This window comes from Macrobrachium nipponense, chromosome 1, assembly GCF_015104395.2.
Source record: "Macrobrachium nipponense isolate FS-2020 chromosome 1, ASM1510439v2, whole genome shotgun sequence".
NCBI classification, from domain to species: Eukaryota; Metazoa; Arthropoda; class Malacostraca; order Decapoda; family Palaemonidae; genus Macrobrachium; species Macrobrachium nipponense.
In genome coordinates, this window is record NC_087200.1 from 185,433,123 (window position 1) to 185,455,441 (window position 22,319).

At 36.9% G+C, this 22,319-nt stretch overlaps 3 protein-coding genes across 3 annotated transcripts in view; all 3 read left to right on the forward strand.

Moving 5' to 3' along the window:
• LOC135220075 (mucin-2-like) overlaps positions 1-1,071 on the forward strand; it is a 56,388-nt gene extending 55,317 nt beyond the window's left edge. Inside the window, 2 exon segments of the mRNA XM_064257399.1 lie at positions 66-307; positions 732-1,071. Coding sequence (XP_064113469.1) covers positions 66-307; positions 732-1,071 — 582 coding nt within the window.
• LOC135220076 (mucin-2-like) lies at positions 1-17,580 on the forward strand (the record flags this gene model as incomplete). The annotated part of the gene is made up of 5 exons (XM_064257400.1): positions 1-307; positions 3,067-3,651; positions 3,683-3,877; positions 5,465-6,245; positions 17,395-17,580. Coding segments are annotated over 5 exons (1,911 nt in total), but the record flags the coding sequence as incomplete, so codon positions are not given.
• Positions 1-22,319, forward strand: part of LOC135219028 (platelet binding protein GspB-like) — a 239,515-nt gene that overhangs the window by 198,928 nt on the left and 18,268 nt on the right.

A 22,319-nucleotide genomic window follows, 5' to 3' on the forward strand; every position in this document is an offset into this window, starting at 1 on the left:
AGTACTACTACATCAACAACAACCACACCAACTACAACTTCAACAACAACACCAACTACAACTAGAACATCAACAACAACCACACCAACTACAACTACAACTTCAACAACAACACCAACTACAACTACTATATCAACAACATCCACACCAACCACTACTACATCAACAACAACCATACCAACTACAACCACAACATCAACAACAACCACTCCAGCAACAACTTCAACTACTACTACAACCAAGCCTACAACTACAACCTCGCCTTACTACAGCAGTTCCAGCTCTTCCTACAGTTTCATCAGCTCCAGTGAGCATGATTATTATTCTTTGTATTCATTAATTTATGCATCATTAAATATGTTTGCTTCTTTGATTTGATTTCCTTTTGTATTTTGGAAAAAAAGAGAAATATATCTGAACGAACTATGTAGAATAAAGATAGGTTTTATATGGGATAATGAAATGTCCGATTATGTTTGTGAGGTATTCACAGTTACATCACGAAGTAGAATAAGAATGCAAAGATGATTTTAAAGAAATGGAAAGAAAGAGTGAATTTTTGTATGAAAGGGAAAACAGACTTAATACTAAAGGAATATTATTATGAATATTTGTAGAAGTGGAATTAAAAGGCCAAAGTGTTTTTGGGGTTATCGTAGATTAATAATCTTTTCTATTTGCAGGCAACAGTGTATCAAGTAGTTCTGTCTATAGTCTATCAAGTCCTATAGAAACTACAACAACTCCAAAGACAACTACCACTACAACCCCTCCTACCACCACTACATCAACAACAAGAGCAACCACACCGACTACAACAACAACGTCAACAACAACCTCTCCAACCACTACATCATCAACAACAACAAGCACTCCAACCAGTACTACTACATCAACAACAACCACACCAACTACAACAACAACATCAACAACATCTACTCCAACCACTACATCATCAACAACAACAAGCACTCCAACCAGTACTACTATAACAACAAAAACTACACCAACTACAACAACAACATCAACAACACCAACTACAACTTCGACATCAACAACTACTACAACTAAAACATCAACAACATCCACTCCAACCACTACTACATGCGTCCAACAACAATAACCACACCAACTACAACTACGCATCAACAACAACCACAACAATACAACAATCAACTGCTACACAACTTCAACCACTATTATAACCAAGCCTACAACTACAACCTCCGCCTTACTACAGTAGTTCCAGCTCATCCTACAGTTTCATCAGTTCAAGTGAGCATGATTATTTCTATTTGTATTCAATGATTTATGCATCATTAAATGTTTTTGTTTATTTGACTCGATTCCCTTTTGTATTTTCGAAAAAGGAGAAATATATCTGAACGAACTATGTAGAATAGAGATAAGTTTTATATGGGATAATGAAATGTCCTATTATGTTCATGAGGTATTCACAGTTACATCATGAAGTAGCATAAGAAGGCAAAGTTGCTTTTAATGAAATTGAAACAGACAGTGAATTTTCGTATGAAATGGAAAGCAGACTTAATACCAAAGGAATATTATTAGAATATTTGAAGGAATGGAATTACAATACCAAGTTTTTTTGTTTTTTTGACTATCATAGATGAATTATCTTTTCTATTTGCAGGCAACAGTGTATCAAGTAGTTCTGGTCTCTAGTCTATCAAAGTCCTAAAGAAAGAAACTACAACAACTCCAAATCCAAAGAAAAAACAACTACAACTACAACCCCACTCCATACCACCACTACATCAACAACAAGAACAACCACACCCAACTACAACTTCAACAACAAACCTCCTCCAACCACTACCAACATTCCATCAACAAACAACAAGCACTCCAACCAGTTACATACTTAAACATCAACAAACAACCCAATCAACCAATACAACTACAAACTACAACAACCACCCCAACAAACAACCTACTTACAATCAACCAACAAAACCCTCACCAACTAACAAAACGTTCAACAACCAACAACAATCTACCAACCCACTACTACATCATCAACCAACAACTAGTAACTCCAACTAGTACTACTACAATCAACAAAACAACCACAGGGCCAACCAACTACAACTACAACTTCAAACAACAACACCAAAACCTACAACTAGAACATCCAACAACAAAAACCCAGCCAACTACAACTACAACTTTTTTTTTCCAACCCCAACAACCAACCTAACTAACAATACGTACATCAACAAAACAACCACACCAACTAAACAAGTCCAACAACAACAATCTCCAAACCACTTAGTACATCATCAACAACAACTCAGCTTACCTCCAACTAGTACTAACTACATCAACAACAACCAACCACATCAACTACAAACTACAACTTCAATAACAAAACAACCCAACCTCAACTAACGAAATAAACATCAACAAACCAACCACACCGCAACTAAACAGACTACAACTTCGAACAACAACACCAACCTACAACTACTACATTATCCAACGACATCCACACCAACCATACCTAAAAACCTAGCAAACCACAAACATCAACAACAACCACTTCCGCAACAAACTTAACTAACTACTAATTACAACCAAGCCTACAACTACAACCCTCGCCATTACTACAGCTAGGTTCCAAGGCTCTTTCCATAACCATTTTTCAGTTTCAGTTCAGTGCCATGCGCATGATTATTATTCTTTTGTATTCAATAATTTATGCATCATTAAATATGTTTGCTTCTTTGATTTGATTTCCTTTTTTATTTTGGAAAAAAAAGAGAAATATATCTGAATGAACTATGTAGAATAGAGATAAGTTTTATATGGGATAATGAAATGTCCGATTATGTTTTGTGGAGGGTATTCACAGTTACTCACGAAGTAGAATAAGAAGGCAAAGATGATTTTAAAGAAATTGGAAGAAAGAGTGAATTTTCGTATGAAGGGGAAAGCAGACTTATACTAAAGGAAGGAATATTATAAATATTTGTAGAAGTGGGATTAAAAGACCAAGGTTTTTTTTTGTGACTATTGAAGATAAATTATCTTTTCTATTTGCAGGCAACAGTGTGTCAAGTAGTTCTATCTATAGTCTATCAAGTCCTAAAGAAACTACAACAACTCCAAAGACAACTACCACTACAAACCCTCCTACCACCACTACATCAACAACAAGAGCAACCACACCGACTACAACAACAACTTCAACAACAACCTCTCCAACCACTACAACATCATCAACAACAACAAGCACACCAACCAGTACTACTACATCAACAACAACCACACCAACTACAACTACAACAACACCAACTACAACTACGACATCAACAACAACCACACCAACTACAACGTCAACAACAACATCTCCAACCACTACTACATCATCAACAACAACTAGTACTCCAACTAGTACTACTACATCAACAACAACCACACCAACTACAACTACAACTTCAACAACAACAACTACAACTAGAACATCAACAACAACCACACCAACTACAACATCAACAACAACATCTCCAACCACTACTACATCATCAACAACAACTAGTACTCCAACTAGTACTACTACATCAACAACAACCAAACCAACTACAACTTCAACAACAACACCAACTACAACTAGAACATCAACAACAACCACACCCAACTCAAACTCAAACTTCAACAACAACACCAACTACACCTACTATACACAACATCCACACAACCACTACTACATCAACAACAACCATACCAACTACAACCACAACATCAACAACAACCACTCCAGCAACAACTTCAACTACTACTACAACCAAGCCTACAACTACAACCTCGCCTTACTACAGCAGTTCCAGCTCTTCCTACAGTTTCATCAGCTCCAGTGAGCATGATTATTATTCTTTGTATTCAATAATTTATGCATCATTAAATATGTTTGCTTCTTTGATTTGATTTCCTTTTTTATTTTGGAAAAAAAAGAGAAATATATCTGAATGAACTATGTAGAATAGAGATAAGTTTTATATGGGATAATGAAATGTCCGATTATGTTTGTGAGGTATTCACAGTTACATCACGAAGTAGAATAAGAAGGCAAAGATGATTTTAAAGAAATTGGAAGAAAGAGTGAATTTTCGTATGAAAGGGAAAGCAGACTTAATACTAAAGGAATAATATTATGAATATTTGTAGAAGTGGGATTAAAAGACCAAAGTTTTTTTGTGACTATTGAAGATAAATTATCTTTTCTATTTGCAGGCAACAGTGTGTCAAGTAGTTCTATCTATAGTCTATCCAAAGTACCTAAAAGGAAAGAAACCTACAAAAACAAATCCAAAGACAAACTACCACTACAAACCCTCCTACCACCACTACATCAACAACAAGAGCAACCACACCGACTACAACAACAACTTCAACAACAACCTCTCCAACCACTACAACATCATCAACAACAACAAGCACACCAACCAGTACTACTACATCAACAACAACCACACCAACTACAACTACAACAACACCAACTACAACTACGACATCAACAACAACCACACCAACTACAACGTCAACAACAACATCTCCAACCACTACTACATCATCAACAACAACTAGTACTCCAACTAGTACTACTACATCAACAACAACCACACCAACTACAACTACAACTTCAACAACAACAACTACAACTAGAACATCAACAACAACCACACCAACTACAACATCAACAACAACATCTCCAACCACTACTACATCATCAACAACAACTAGTACTCCAACTAGTACTACTACATCAACAACAACCACACCAACTACAACTACAACTTCAACAACAACACCAACTACAACTAGAACATCAACAACAACCACACCAACTACAACTACAACTTCAACAACAACACCAACTACAACTACTATATCAACAACATCCACACCAACCACTACTACATCAACAACAACCATACCAACTACAACCACAACATCAACAACAACCACTCCAGCAACAACTTCAACTACTACTACCAACCAAAGCCTACACTACAACCTCGCCTTACTACAGCAGTTCCAGCTCTTCCTACAGTTTCATCAGCTCCAGTGAGCATGATTATTATTCTTTGTATTCATTAATTTATGCATCATTAAATATGTTTGCTTCTTTGATTTGATTTCCTTTTGTATTTTGGAAAAAAAGAGAAATATATCTGAACGAACTATGTAGAATAAAGATAGGTTTTATATGGGATAATGAAATGTCCGATTATGTTTGTGAGGTATTCACAGTTACATCACGAAGTAGAATAAGAATGCAAAGATGATTTTAAAGAAATGGAAAGAAAGAGTGAATTTTTGTATGAAAGGGAAAACAGACTTAATACTAAAGGAATATTATTATGAATATTTGTAGAAGTGGAATTAAAAGGCCAAAGTGTTTTTGGGGTTATCGTAGATTAATAATCTTTTCTATTTGCAGGCAACAGTGTATCAAGTAGTTCTGTCTATAGTCTATCAAGTCCTATAGAAACTACAACAACTCCGAAGACAACTACCACTACAACCCCTCCTACCACCACTACATCAACAACAAGAGCAACCACACCGACTACAACAACAACGTCAACAACAACCTCTCCAACCACTACATCATCAACAACAACAAGCACTCCAACCAGTACTACTACATCAACAACAACCACACCAACTACAACAACAACACCAACTACAACTACGACATCAACAACAACCACACCAACTACAACAACATCAACAACAACACCAACTACAACTACGACATCAACAACAACCACACCAACTACAACAACATCAACAACAACACCAACTACAACTACGACATCAACAACAACCACTCCAACAACTACTAAAACTTCAACATCAACCACTCTTACTACAACTACCACCCCTCCAACCACTACTACATCATCATCAACAAGCACTCCAACCAGCACTACTACATCAACAACAACCACTACTAAAACTTCGACAACAACAACCACTCCAGCAACAACTACGACATCAACAACAACCACTCCAGCGACAACTACGACATCAACAACAACCACTCCAGCGACAACATACGACACCAACAACAACCACTCCAGCAACAACTACGACATCAACAACAACCACTCCAGCAACAACTACGACAACAACAACTCCAGCTACAACTACAACAACTACAACCAAGTCACCTTACCACAGCAGTTCAAGCTCTTTATACAGTTTCAGCAGTTCAAGTAAGCTTGGTTTATCTTTGCATTTACTGATTTTTATACCCCTCAAGAATATTAATTCATTAATTTCTCCTACTCTTCTGTATGTTGGAAAAGTCGTTCATATTTAAATTAAGAAATATGTTTAAATTGTAACTGTACATAAAACCATAAGCAAAAGCTATGTAGTTATGCTGAGTTTACGATATATTCCTTAAGGAAAAATGAAAATACATAGTTCTTTTCCTAGTTTACTGAAAAAAATCTGACCATTTATGAATCTTCAACCTCCAAGTTTTAGCAGATGCTTTGTCTTATAATAACCCCCTAAAATATAAAACCAATATACGTTTTAGCCAGTGAAAATAGCTCAACCTGAAGAAATTTGGAGTCCCTGTCTTTATTATGATGATTTACATGGTTTGTTTTATTAATTTCAAGAATGAATGACAAGAAACCTGTTTTATAAGGACTTGAAAATATGATAGAAGAAAAATGTTTTGTCAGTAAGATTTCCTGACATTCGGTCACTTTCTCTCTATCTAAGTACGCTTATATAAGATAGCAAATAAGATGTATACACACACACACACACCCACCCCAATACATACACACACACACACACACACACATATATATATATATATATACTAATATATAGATATGATACATATAATATTTGATACTATAAAATATGTAATATCTATAGATATATATATAATAATATAGAATATATAATATATTTATAATATAATGATATATATATATACATTAATCGAAAGATATAAATTCATATATATATATATATATATATATATATATATATATATATATATATAGATATATGGATAATATTATATATATATACATATATATATATATATATATATCTATATATATATCTATATATATATGTATATTCTATATATCTATATATATACTCTATATATATATATATATATATATATATAACTTATATATATATGTATATATATATATATTATAATATATACTATATATATATATTATATATTATAATATATAATATATATATATAATAAATTATCGAGCTACAATGTCCTTTAATATCTAATTGCCTCTACCTCGGAATTAATATATTTTCATATATGCTTAACAGAAAAGGAATTTTTTCTTGATAATAGACTTGCCTGGACCAGGGCACGAACCCATGGATCCTTTCAAATCCAGGAACGTCAGTGAAGCTTTTACCTACTACACCACTGCGAGATGCTAAAAGTTCATGTCGCCTCTCACCCTCATATACCTTTCGCGCGCAGGTAATTAGTTGGTTTGGAGACAACATCAACCCACCTCGACTCCGGTAGTGTTTGTAGTGCTTTTGACAGCACGTAGCCAATCTATAAGTCATATCACATTTCCGTGATTCATATACATATATCGAGCTACAATGTCCTTTAATATCTAATTTGCTCTACCTCGGAATTAATATATTTTCATATATGCTTAACCGAAGGGGAATTTTTTCTCGATAATAGACTTGCCTGGACCAGAGCACGAACCCATGGATCCTTTCAAATCCAGGAACGTTGTTGAAGTTTTTACCTACTACACCACTGCGAGAGGCTAAAATTTCATGTTGCCTCTCACCCTCATATACCTTTCGCGCGCAGGTAATTAGTTGGTTTGGAGACAACATCAACCCACCTCGACTCCGGTAGTGTTTGTAGTGCTTTTGACAGCACGTAGCCAATCTGTAAGTCATATCACATTTCCGTGATTCATATTCATATATCGTGCTACAATGTCCTTTAATATCTAATTCGCTCTACCTCGGAATTAATATATTTTCATATATGCTTAACCGAAGGGGAATTTTTTCTCGATAATAAACTTGCCTGGACCAGGGCGCGAACCCATGGATCCTTTCAAATCCAGGAACGTCAGTGAAGCTTTTACCTACTGCACCACTGCGAGAGGCTAAAAGTTCATGTCGCCTCTCACCCTCATATACCTTTCGCACGCAGGTTATTAGTTGGTTTGGAGACAACATCAACCCACCTCGACTCCGGTAGTATTTGTAGTGCTTTTGACAGCACGTAGCCAATCTATAAGTCATATCACATTTCCGTGATTCATATACATATATCGAGCTAAATGTCCTTTAATATCTAATTCGCTCTACCTCGGAATTAATATAATTTCATATATGCTTAACCGTAGGGGAAATTTTTCTCGATAATAGACTTGCCTGGACCAGGGTGCGAACCCATGGATCCTTTCAAATCCAGGAACGTCAGTGAAGTTTTTACCCACTACACCACCGCGAGAGGCTAAAAGTTCATGTCGCCTCACACCCTCATATACCATTTGCTCGAAAACCAACTAATTACCTGCGCGCGAAAGGTATATGAGGGTGAGAGGCGACATGAACTTTTAGCCTCTCGCGGTGGTGTAGTAGGTAAAAACTTCACTGACGTTCTTGGATTTGAAAGGGTCCATGGGTTCGTGCCCTGGTCCAGGCAAGTCTATTATCGAGAAAATTCCCCTTCGGTTAAGCATATATGAAAATATATTAATTCCGAGGTAGAGCGAATTAGATATTAAAGGACATTGTAGCTCGATATATGTATATGAATCATGGAAATGTGATATGACTTATAGATTGGCTACTCGCTGTCACAAGCACTACAAACACTACTGGAGTCGAGGTGGGTTGATGCTGTCACTTTTAGCCTCTCGCGGTGGTGTAGTACTTAAAAGCTTCACTGACGTTCTTGGATTTGAAAGGATCCATGGGTTCGTGCCCTGGCCCAGGCAAGTCTATTATCGAGAAAAAATTCCCCTCCAGTTAAGCATATATGAAAATATATTAATTCTGAGGTAGAGCGAATTAGATATTAAAGGACATTGTAGCTCTATATATGTATATGAATCACGGAAATGTGATATGACTTATAGATTGGCTACGTGCTGTCAAAAGCACTACAAACACTACCGGAGTCGAGGTGGGTTGATGTTGTCTCCAAACCAACTAATTACCTGCGCGCGAAAGGTATATGAGGGTGAGAGGCGACATGAACTTTTAGCCTCTCGTGGTGGTGTAGTAGGTAAAAGCTTCACTGACGTTCCTGGATTTGAAAGGATCCATGGGTTTGCGCCCTGGTCCAGGCAAGTCTATTATCGAGAAAAAATTCCCCTTCGGTTAAGCATATATGAAAATATATTAATTCCGAGGTAGAGCGAATTAGATATTAAAGGACATTGTAGCTCGATATAGTATATGAATCACGGAAATGTGATATGACTTATAGATTGGCTACATGCTGTGAAAAGCACTACAAACACTACCGGAGTCGAGGTGGGTTGATGTTGTCTCCAAACCAACTAATTACCTGCGCGCGAAGGTATATGAGGGTGAGAGGCGACATGAACTTTTAGCCTCTCGCGGTGGTGTAGTAGGTCAAAGCTTCAACAACTTTCCTGGATTTGAAAGGATCCATGGGTTCGCGCCCTGGTCCAGGCAAGTCTATTATCGAGAAAAAAATTCCCCTTCGTTTTAAGCATATATGAATAAATATATTAATTCCGAGGTTAGAGCGAATTAGATATTAAAAGGACATTTTGTAGCTCGATATATGTATATGAATCACGGAAATGTGATATGACTTATAGATTGGCTACGTGCTGTCAAAAGCACTACAAACACTACCGGAGTCGAGGTGGGTTGATGTTGTCTCCAAACCAACTAATTACATGCGCACGAAAGATATATGAGGGTGAGAGGCGACATGAACTTTTAGCCTCTCGCGGTGGTGTAGTAGGTAAAAGCTTCACTGACGTTCCTGGATTTGAAAGGATCCATGGGTTCGCGGCCTGGTCCAGGCAAGTCTATTATCGAGAAAAATGCCCCTTCTTCCTTTTTTCCGGTTAAGCATATATGAAAATATAATTCCAAGGTAGAGCGAATTAGACATTTAAAGGACATTGTAGCTCGATAAATGTATATGAATCACGGAAATGTGATATGACCTATATATATATATATATATATATATATATATATATATATATATATATATATATATATGTGTGTGTGTGTGTGTGTGTGTGTGTGTGTGTGTGTGTGTGTGTGTGTGTGTGAACAAAGTTTGCAGCCATGAAGGAAATTAAACATACATATAGTATATATATACTTAATATATACATATATTTGCAGTGACATACCTATGGATTTTTATGCTTTATATATCCAAATTAACTAAGACGTGAGAGTTTGTCTGTAGTAGATTATTATGACCTTATTATTCATTTATAGTACATAGATACAGATGAGTGTACAGACGGAAAATTAGAGGGGCAAGAATTTACTGGTTTTCAGGAATTTTTAATTTGTCCAATCCGCGCAAACGTCTGAAGTCACCTGTCGCTGCAAGAATACGTCCATCCAACCATATCAGCTATGCCCCTCAGTGGCGGGGTCAGTTTGGCCTTGGCCTGCCACCTCAGTGGCTGCGAGTTCAATTCTCGGGCATTCCATTGATGGGTGAGAGATGTGTATTTCTGGTGATAGAAGTTCAGTCTCGACGTGGTTCGGAAGTCACGTAAAGCCGTTGGTCCCGTTGCTGAATAACCACTGGTTCCATGCAACGTAAAAAGACCATGCAAACAAACTGTATCAGCTATGGTAAACATGCTGCAGTATTGTCACCGTGGATGCTGCAAGGTATCTGCATTACGGCTGTTCGCTAATTGTACTGCAGAGAAGGTAATTTATGGGCTAAGAATCTCTCTGAAAAGGCAAGTGATCATCTCTTCAAGTGTTCCCTTTAACAAACATCCACCGGAACGTGATTGGATGATTTTAAAATTTTATTTATCAAATTGAAAATAATAGTATTCTGTGGAAGGATTTGCTTAGAATACTTTTCTTTTTTTTTTGCTAAAAAAAAAAAAAAAAAAAAGTGGCGACTACCATGGGGAGATGAATGGCCAATGGTTCCTCTGATGGCTGACTGACATCGCTACTTTTACCATCATTCCTGAGCCATCGACTTTGGTGATAGACAATGCGCCATACCATACCATGCTAACAGAGGATAGTAATTGCAACAGATCTGCACTATCTTATAATCAAAACTGGCTCACTACCATCCCATTCTCACGTTAAATAGAACTGAAAATTAAACATTGCTAGAACTGAAAAGATGCAGGATATGACTGTCCACTTACGAAGAAAACGGTATCTATAGTCATAAAATAAGCTGTAAATTCAAATGAGTTTTACTGATTAAGTCTACATGTCCTTCCTAGGTTCAAGCGTATATGCCACAAGTAATGGCAATGGCCCTGGAAGTTCCAGTGCCCCTTATATAAGGCCTTCCAGCTCGTTTTATGCAATAATATTTAATAACACGGAAGACACCGTTACAACCACTGCCCCGACAACATTGCCGACTACCATTTCAACTCCACCTACAACCACTTCATCTCCAGTAACCAGTACAACTCTGCCTACCTCTTCAACAACCACTTCAACCATTATTTCAACAACTTCAGTCAAGACTACCACAACACCTCCTGTCTCAGTATTGCTCAACACAACTTCTCCATCTACCACTTCTACAACTTCAGTAACAACTACCACTACACCTCCTGTCTCGGTATTACCGAACACAACTACTCCGACTTCCATTCCTCCTCCACAACCAGGACATGGAGGTTCTCCCTCTTCAGTTTCAAGTTCATCTACGTCTTCCTTCTCAAGTAACTACTCGGGTTCATTCATAAAGCTCCCAGTATATGATGGCATCATATACTAGGAGTGTTTAGCAGTTGCGATTCTTAATGCGAAGGGTCTATTCAAGAGGAAATTAAGGGATCTTGAATCACTAGGCCTATTCGACGAAAGAGCGAATTACTGTTTTCTAGAACCTCGTGAAAAAAAAAATAAATAAATAAACACAGAGTCCATATCACTCTCATAAGAATACTGAATCCTGAAAATGGTTTCCTTCGGTCGAACTGTTTAGACATAGTGTCACTTTTTCTATGAAGTTAGTTTGTTTTCATTTGCTGATGTCACAGTACCGTTCGAGGGCTGGGAAATATTTATAGCTTGGGAGCACGTATTAAACCTTCATTGATATTTACCTTCGTATTGCATAACATAAATAGATCTACTCTTTATTGTATCCTCTGAAGAGAAAGAGCAGCACAGACCGATTCAAAGTCTAGATAATAAGATAGTCTCTGCAAATAACGCCATTGACTTCAATAGAAATGATATATTTATAATATATGTATGTGTTGTACTGAATTTTTTTTATTTTATGTGGATATGCTTTACTTCATTTTTCTGATTATTTTCGAAAGGAAGGTAATATTTTATACATGATTAGCGAATACCAGTGCTACATCATCCTTTAGCCGAGTTAGGTATGAATTCATTTCGGTCTTTGTATTCTTATACCTGTGTATGAAAGTTATGTAACTCCTAAAGCTATTGAGGCTCTGTTCTCCTCTTGCATTTGCCTTCTGTTGAGACAAACACTTCCAACTTTCTCCACGCGTGTTATTGATAGTTGGACACCAAATGTGTGAGGTTCAATAAAAGTTTCACACTGTAGTGGGGGGATTGAAATTTCCAGTTGCAAACATTTACTAATCATTTCAAGATCGTTTTCGCATAGGCTTTCTTGAATATCTTTTTATATATCGGCTATATCTTGATATTTTAGCACGGCATGTTTTAGACAGTCCGGTAATTTTGGGGAATATAATGAAGTTCAAGACTTTATCAATTAAGGCAATATACTCTTGAACTTCTTCAATGTCATCACCATTCGTTGTAGATATCCGAACACTCGTCCTTGGCTTAGCTAGAGAGTTAGGAAAGAAGCCCCGCCCACTTCTGTCCCTCTCTGTCTCAAACTTATGAATGGAAGAGTGTACTACGATATGGATTTTTACGTTTTACATATCCAAATCAGTTTATACATGAAAGTCTGTCTGTATTTCATTGTTTTGAGAGATTATTATAACCAGATACAGATGAGTGGACCGACAGAAAATTAGAGGGGCAGGAATTTACTGGTTTTCAGGAATTTTTAATTTGTCGTCCAATCCGCGCAAACGTCTGAAGTCACCCGTAGCTGCAAAAATACGTCCATCCAACCATATCAGCTATGCGCCTCAGTGGCTGGGTCAGTTTGGTCTTGGACTGCCACCTCAGTAGCTGCGAGTTCAATTCTCGGGCATTCCATTGATGGGTGAGAGATGTGTATTTCTGGTGATAGAAGTTCAGTCTCGACGTGGTTCGGAAGTCACGTAAAGCCGTTGGTCCCGTTGCTGAATAACCACTGGTTCCATGTAACTTAAAAAGACCATGGAAACAAACTGTATCAGCTATGGTAAACATGTTGCAGTATTGTCACCGTGGATGCTGCAAGGTATCTGCATTACGGCTGTTCGCTGCATGTACTGCAGAGAAGGTACTTTATGGGCTAAGAATCTCTCTGAAAAGGCAAATAATCATCTCTTCAAGGGTTCCCTTTAACAAACATCCACCGGAACGTGATTGGATGAATTTTAAAATTCTATTTATCAAATTTGCAATAATAGTAGTATTCTGTAGGAGGATCTGTTTATGATTCTTTTCTTTGTTTCGCCGCCCACCCCCCTCCCCCTCCCCCACAAAAAAAGAAGAAGAAGAAAAAAAAAACAGTGGCGACTACCATGGGGAGATGAATGGCCAATTGTTCCTCTGATGGCTGACTGACATCGCTACTTTTACCATCACTTCCTGAGCTATCGGTCTTGGTAATAGACAATGCGCCATACCATGCCATGTTAACAGAGGACAGTCATTGGCCCACATCTGCAATATCTGATAATCAAAACTGGCTCTCTACCATTCCATTCTCATGGTAATAAATAAAAACATACATGATATATAAAAACATGCAAATGCCTTTATGAAAGATACTGAGTAACTCAAAACGTAAAATCCATGTTGTAGTACACTCTTCCATCCATAAGTTTGAGACAGAGAGAGAAACGAGTGGGGGGGCGGGGTTTCTTTGCTAACTCTCTAGCTTAGGCAAGGACGGGTGTTCGGATATCCACAACGAATGCTGAGCATTGAAAAATTTCAAGAGTACATTGCCCTAATCAAAAACTTCTGGTACTTCATTGTATTGCCCAAACTACCGCAGAGTCTAAAACATGCTGTGCCAAAATATCAAGAAGGTCCAGCCGATTATGGTTTTTTTTTAAGGGCTCCTGGATGAAACTGTCTTCTCATTGCGACAATTTATTGCACATGTCATCATGTATGACATGAGAATGCTCATTCCAGTTATTCTCAAAAAACGATAAAAATGACTCAAACTGTATTGGTATGACCAGCCTACAAATGACCAAAATTTCTGAAAACGAAAAATAAATCAACAACCTCGAGATTGCTCTAAAGGAACCTTTTCGTCATAGACTCCACATTGTGAACCTAGGGTTATCATGTAGGATAGGTACTTGATTTTGTCGATCTATGAGTTTTTGCAGGAAGGGTTACCTTAGTTGCATTTGTATAACCGACAGAAAAATTGGTTTCTTTTTCCAAAAATTTGTCTTCACTATTTTTATTCTATCTCTACAGTAACTGACATGCCTGTGGTGCAAACTACTTGGTCTTTATTTTGTTCAAGTGGATTTCTAATGATAAACAATACCTTTCTTTTGCCTACGTTTTTACTTTCGACGATCATCTTTGCAAAGGGATATGTTATGTTTTGTCTCACATTTCCTGGAATGGACAGTCTTTCATTATTTTTACCCAAAAAAGAAAGTAATTGACTTCCACACTAACATTACATGATATTAATTTCATTCTATGTTAATCACATTGTACTAACTTTGCTTTGCCCCGAATGGTATTTATTTTTCAGTCATTGAATGTCCTCTATAACCACGTTCGTTTTAGTGAATCATGATACGCATAATGGTTCCTCCTGCACCTATTCGTGCTCCTGAAATCGTTGATGAATGTAAGAGTTTCTTAAAGACAGTTTGGGGATCAGGAAAATACTCAAAATTCCCGTTAGATTCCTAGTTAAGCATATTCACTCACTAACTTCTTAGCTACTATTCATAAACTGTTCTCTACTGATTCATTCAATGAACTGAATATTTCTTTAGCGAACCAGAAATTAGTCTCCAAGTTCAAATATCTCCAGTAGAGACTTGTTATAAAGCGTGCCATGACGATTTTCCTCATATATCTAAGTGCGTGTTACCAACAGACGAATGTTAAGTTTAGTAAGACGTATTTAGTTATTTTCAAAATGTGCGCTTGTTATATCACGATCATGAAGAGTAATTTTGTCACATGCAACGGTTTTTTTTATGTTTGTGCAATGTACCCTACAAAAAGTGGGGGGCGGGGGGGGCGGCGGTAAATGAAGGTACATTTAAGTAATAAAAGAACGCTGCTGAAGATGCATCCAAAAGTTTCTTGATACCAGACGTGTAATATTTTGACAAGATGCAGGATATGGCTGTCGAGTTAAAAGAATAAGGTATAGATAGGCACAAATAAGTTGTCAATTCAAATGAGCTCTGTTGATTAAGTCTACATGTCTTTCCTAGGTTCAAGCATATATGCCACAAGTAGTGCCAATGGTCCTGGAACTTCCAGTGCCCCTCATATAAGGCCTTCCAGCTCGTTTTTCGCAATAATATTTAACTACACGCAAGACACAGTCACAACCACTGCCCCGACAACACTGCCGAGTACTATTTCAACTCCACCTACAACCACTTCATCTCCAGTAACCAGTACAACTCTGTCTACCACTTCAACAACCACTTCAACCATTACTTCAACAACTTCAATCAAGACTACCACAACACCTCCTGTCTCAGTATTACTCAACACAACTACTCCACCTACTATTTCTACAACCACTTCAGCAACTTCAATCAAGACTACCACAACACCTCCTGTCTCAGTATTACTTAACACAACTACTCCACCTACCATTTCTACAACCACTTCAACCACTTCAGTAACAACTACCACTACACCTCCTGTCTCGGTATTACCTAACACAACTACTCCGACTTCCATTCCTCCTCCACAACCAGGCCCTGGAGGTTCTCCCTCTTCAGTTTCAAGTTCATCTACATCTTCCTTCTCAAGTAACTACTCGGGTTCATTCATAAAGTTCCTAGTATATGATGGCAGTCATTAGCACTTACAGAGATGGCATAAGTGTTTAGCAGTCGCTTGCTATCTTTGCATTCTTAATGGAAAGAATCTAGTCAAGAGAAAATTAAGGGATCTGGAATCAATATTAGACGAAAGAGCGAATTACTGTTTTCTAGAACCTTGTGAAAAAAAAAAAAATAAAATAAACACCGAGTCCATATCACTCTCATAAGACTACTGAATCCTGAAAATGGTTTCCTTCGGTCGAACTGTTTAGACACAGTTTCACTTTTTCTATGAAGTTAGTTTGTTTTCATTTGCTGGGGTCACATTGTCGTTCGAGGGCTGGGAAATATTTATAGTTTGGGAGCACTTATTAAACCTTCATTGATATTTACCTTCGTAATGCATAACATAAATAGATCTGCTTTTTATTGTATCCTCTTGAACAATACAATACTGTATAACGAGCGCAGAGCTTGAATGTGAATCAGTTGAAAAAACTAGTAAAATATGAGTTAATAAAGCAGTGTACTTTATAACTAACTTTTAAGGTTAGCTCAAATTAAGTGTCCTAATACTGATTTTGTTCTCAAAAATATTTATTAATATAACAACTAATTAGCAACATTAACTCTTAAAGAATTGATCACTAATCAAAGTTTTCCAAATTCAACAAAAAATATTAGCAGAATTAATAGCTCAATAATTACATAGAAGTTCAGTGATGCATAATACTTTGGGCACTTTAACGAAGTCCTGATTAAAATCTTTAATAGTGGGTGACTGAGCCAATTAATTGACGTTGGTATTTCATATTATCTAAAAAAAATTGGTTTATTTTTTATAATTAATTTATGCTGTGAATACCTTAAATGGTCTAACCAATTAATCTCTTTCATCCTCGGTGACTTTGCAGATTAACCAGCTTCTGTTATTCCTTGTTGCATTTTGTTTTTCTCTTTATTTCTTTTTTTTTTTTTAAAGGCCCTTCCACAAGTTCCTGCGTCTCGAGCAGTTCATCGCATAGCATTTCAAGCCCCAGTGCAGTCGAAACTACAACTACCACTACGCCAGCTGCTACGACTACAACTACCACTCCAACGACAACAACAACAACCACTCCTACCTCTACTACTACCAGAACATCTACTTCGACAACCACTCCAACAACGACAACAACAACCACTCCTACCACTACTACTACTTCGTCTAGTACAACAACCACCAAAACCTTAACAACAACAACCCCAACTACAACAACTACTACAACTCCAACAACGACCTCTACTTCTACAACTTCAACAACAACAACACCAACTACAACTACTACTACAACTCCAACAACGACCTCTACTTCTACAACTTCAACAACAACAACCCCAACTACAACTACTACTACGACTCCAACAACGACCTCTACTTCTACAACTTCAACAACAACAACCCCAACTACAACTACAACTTCAACAACAACAACCCCAACTACAACTTCAACAACAACCCCAACTACAACTACTACTACAACTCCAACTACTACTACAACTCCAACAACGACCTCTACTTCTACAACTTCAACAACAACAACCCCAACTACAACCACTACTACGACGTCACCAACAAGAAGTAGATCTTCGAGTTATTCGTCCTCAAGTTCATCGAGTAATGTTTCCAAAAAATGATTTACCTTTAAGTAACACTTTTCAAGTAATGGTTTTGATCAATAATATCTCAGATTCATTCTTCATATCACACTGAAATACCTAAGGATTTAATTATTATTTCGTATAAATACTCGTTATATTGTGATATATGCTATCAAACTAGTATGCTATTGCTCATGCTGGTATCTTTTATTTTTCAGGTTCAAGCTCTGAAACGCCAAGGGGTACTAAAAGTTGGTTCTTGGTTCAACCCAAAGCAAAAAATATTTCACATAAAGATCTTTCAATTTGCTGTTTTCTTTTTCAGCACACACTGTTTGTGGCTTTGATAACTGTGATAACTGTCATCTAATCTAGTGTACTTTTAGCTTTCTTTTAAATTGTGTTCCTAATATAGAATTAATCTAGTGTAGTTTTTGCTTTTTTAAAATTTTATATCTAACAGAACTAATTTGGAGTAGTTTTAGCTTTCTTTAAATTTTTTGTCTAATACAGAGCGAGCTGAAACCTTAAACAATTAGTTTAAAACCCACATCATTGACGTTCCAAATGCATGGCTATTTACCTTCATTAAATAGATTTTTAACCTGACTCTCATCTAAGGAACTTTCTCCCCTTCAAGGATAACTTCTAAACTCCCTCTAAGAGGAAAGACCTTGAAACTATGCATGGTTTTCTAATGCAATTTTAAAAGACAATGATTCTCATTTATAGAGAACATTAGATATCATCATAACCCTACAAATGTCTTGGAAAGTCGAGCTCCCATCTTTCTATTCCTTTAGAAATATGTATATCTGATTAATATTCTGGTAGAAGGTTGAAATATAACTCTTCTAATATATATATATATATATATATATATATATATATATATATATATATATATATATATATGTAAAGGAGTCTATAAAAACTCCAAGATGTAGGAAGTAAACGCTATATTTCTGAGACCAACTGTCTCTCTCTTCAGGCAGATGGTGGATGAGAAGAGTTACAGAAAAATGAGTATTTTTGTTTTACCTAAAATACCTTAGCCAGATCCCTGATTAATGTCCAACAAAAGCCAGCCCTCAAAGAACAATCTTATGCAGGTTTTACAGGTAAATCGCTCCCCAAGAGATTCATACAAAATAAACGTTCAGTTAGGTATGGACAACAGAGGTCAGCTATTTTCAACTACATAAATAACCATAAGCACAGTATAAACTGGAATTCATCACATGTATTTTATAATAGCAATTGTCGGTTCAAAAGTTAGATGGTAGAAACAGCTTTGATTACTCAAAGAAACGTGATCAATCTCTCAAAAGGAGCGTTGGATTCCGATAGTATAGAAAAAAATCTTCTTCTAACCAGCGATTAAGATGATTAAAGTGAAATTGTCAACTGGCCGACACCTGGACGGACCTCTTGGTATAAATGCCGCTTGTTCTGCAACTCATCTCATCCATCATCTGCCTAAAGAGAGGGACAGTTGGTCTCTGAAGTAAAGCATTTACTCTCTACATTTTGGCGTTTTAATGGGCTCCTTTTATTAGATGGAATTCTGTTTCAACAGACCCTGTAAACACTTTTCTACAAGGCGTGCCCTAGGATTTTTTCTCTATCCTGCAGTGTTCCTCCTCATTATCAAGAATCTTCTCCAGTCTCTTCCATACATGTATGCTAATGTTTATGTAGCATGCTTGCTTTTCTCTCTCTTTATCTCCCTTGCATTCTTGAACAACGTACTCTATAATTAGTCTCTGCAGCTATGAACAATGGGTGTAATGGCAGATCTGAATGAAATCAAAGTAACACAACCTTCCTTCTCCAACACAGTCGCTACCTATTCGCCTGTCCTTTCTCCCTTTCATTTCTTTGAATGAAAACAGTGACAGAAGCCTCTACTCTGAACATAAACGTTGATACTGCTAGAAAAAAGGTTTATGCTGAATCTCGTTTGATTACTTAGACTACGACTTATGTGCTAGTATAATTTGTAATAAAAAAGGTCATTGAGGATTTGTTTCATCTATTTTTTTAGACGTGAAGAGTATTAAATGTACCTACTATTTCCCTTTTCTTCTTATATTGTATTTCCAGGCTGGACCATTCCCTGCTTTTAATTAATGTTCAGTCACTGTATTGTAATTGGATGGTTTCCTTTTTTAACCTCTATTACGCAATGTACTTTTATTCCTAATTTGTTTAACCATTACATTTTACGGTATTGTATGAGGCTAATTTATGGGAACTAGAATACTGGACGTGGGTTGTATCTATTTTGATACAAAAGACTATGATATTTTGTTTTCAGTATAGATCTAATTCTCTTCATTTTCCTACTTTTTGAACTTCAAGACTTACTTGCAGAATGGACTACAGCAGCTTAACTTGGTTCATTAACTCCTCTTGCCTGTTTTTATTACTAAAAATAAGTAAACATCTTTCTGATACGAGCTGTTTTTCCATGTTTAACTTTTAATTGCAGGCTTCCATGAAAGTGCAGGATTCCAACAGGCGGCCACTTTCTGTAGCCTAAATATTTCGAATTTTTAAAGCTGTTTATTCTAAACTTGCAGATTTTCTTTCAGAATTTGGTTTTATGCACGACTGTAACGGTGATGAAGGACTAAATATTTTTATAACACTTTACCTACATACTCTAATATTGACTTCCATAACATTAATATTAAGTATGTTTGGATAATGCCATTTAAATTTCTACTGCTGCTACTGTTGCCATTGCAATAATAAAAACGTATTATAAGCTTCGCTTTAAATCAATTATTCTGGAAAACATAATGCAAAGTACTTTTTAAGCAATAAGTATTTTAAACTTTTCAAACGCTTCACAGTGATTTTATTTTTTTCATTGTACCTTTTAAACGCTGTGTTTGTTCTCTCCGAAGCAGCATTCTTCTGAGTTTGCTTTTGAAGTTATAAAAAGCTATAAAAAGATATAAAATTACATAAAATAATAATCTAAAAATTCAGAAAAATACTAAGCATCCACTCAGTACGAAGTTTACGTCAATATGTTTCAGCATAAATGTAAAGAGAAAATACTGAGCTCTAAATGTTCCTGAAACTTTTTAGGTTCAAGTTCAAGCAGTTCAAGCTCTAGCAGCTCCAGCAGTTCAAGTAGCTCAAGCTCGAGCAGTTCTAGTTCAGGGTCTAGCAGCTCACTTTGCTCAAGTTCAAGCATTTCAAGTTCAAGCAGTTCCTACTCCAGCAGTTCTAGTTCAAGCTCAAGTAGCTCTAGCTCAAGTTCGAGCAGTTCCAAAAGCAAGCTCATTTTTTTCAAGTTCAAGCAGGTTCCACACGTTCGGCAGTTCCAAGTTAAGTAGCTCAAGCTGAAGCAAGTAATAGTTAAGTTCCAAGTTAAGTTTCAAGTCAAGTTAAAGTTCCAAGCCTCAAGCTCCAGCAGGTTCCAAGTTCTGTTTAAGCTCAAGTAGTTCAAGTTCCAGCAGTTCAAGCTCGAGCAGTTCCAGTTCAAGTAGCTCAAGCTGTAGCAGTTCTAGCTCAAGTTCAAGTAGTTCAAGCTCAAGTAGTTCCAGCTCAAGCTCCAGCAGTTCAAGTTCTAGTAGCTCAAGTAGTTCAAGCTATAGTAGCTCTAGCAGTTCAAGCAGCTCATGCTCTAGTAGCTCGAGCAGTTCAAGTAGTTCAAGTAGCTCAAGCTCGAGCAGTTCTAGTTCAGGTTCAAGCAGCTCACTTTGCTCTAGTTCAAGCATTTCAAGTTCAAGCAGTTCCTGCTCAAGTAGTTCTAGCGGCTCAGCAGTTTCAAGTTCAAGTAGTTCAGTTCCAGTTCAAGTAGTTCAAGCTCGAACAGTTCAAGTTCGAGTAGTTCTAGCTCGAGCTCAAGCAGTTCCAGTTCAAGTAGTTCAAGCTCGAGCAGTTCAAGTTCGAGTAGTTCTAGCTCAAGCTCAAGCAGTTCCAGTTCAAGTAGTTCAAGCTCGAGCAGTTCAAGTTCAAGCAGTTCTAGTTCAAGCAGCTCTAGCTCCAGCAGTTCAAGCTCAAGTAGTTCTAGCTCAAGCTCTAGCAGTTCCAGTTCAAGCTCAAGTAGCTCTAGCAGTTCTAGTTCATGGTCAAGCAGCTCACTTTGCTCTAGTTCAAGCATTTCAAGTTCAAGCAGTTCCTGCTCAAGTAGTTCTAGCTCGAGCTCAAGCAGTTCCAGTTCAAGCAGTTCAAGCTCGAGCAGTTCAAGTTCGAGTAGTTCTAGCTCGAGCTCAAGCAGTTCCAGTTCAAGTAGTTCAAGCTCGA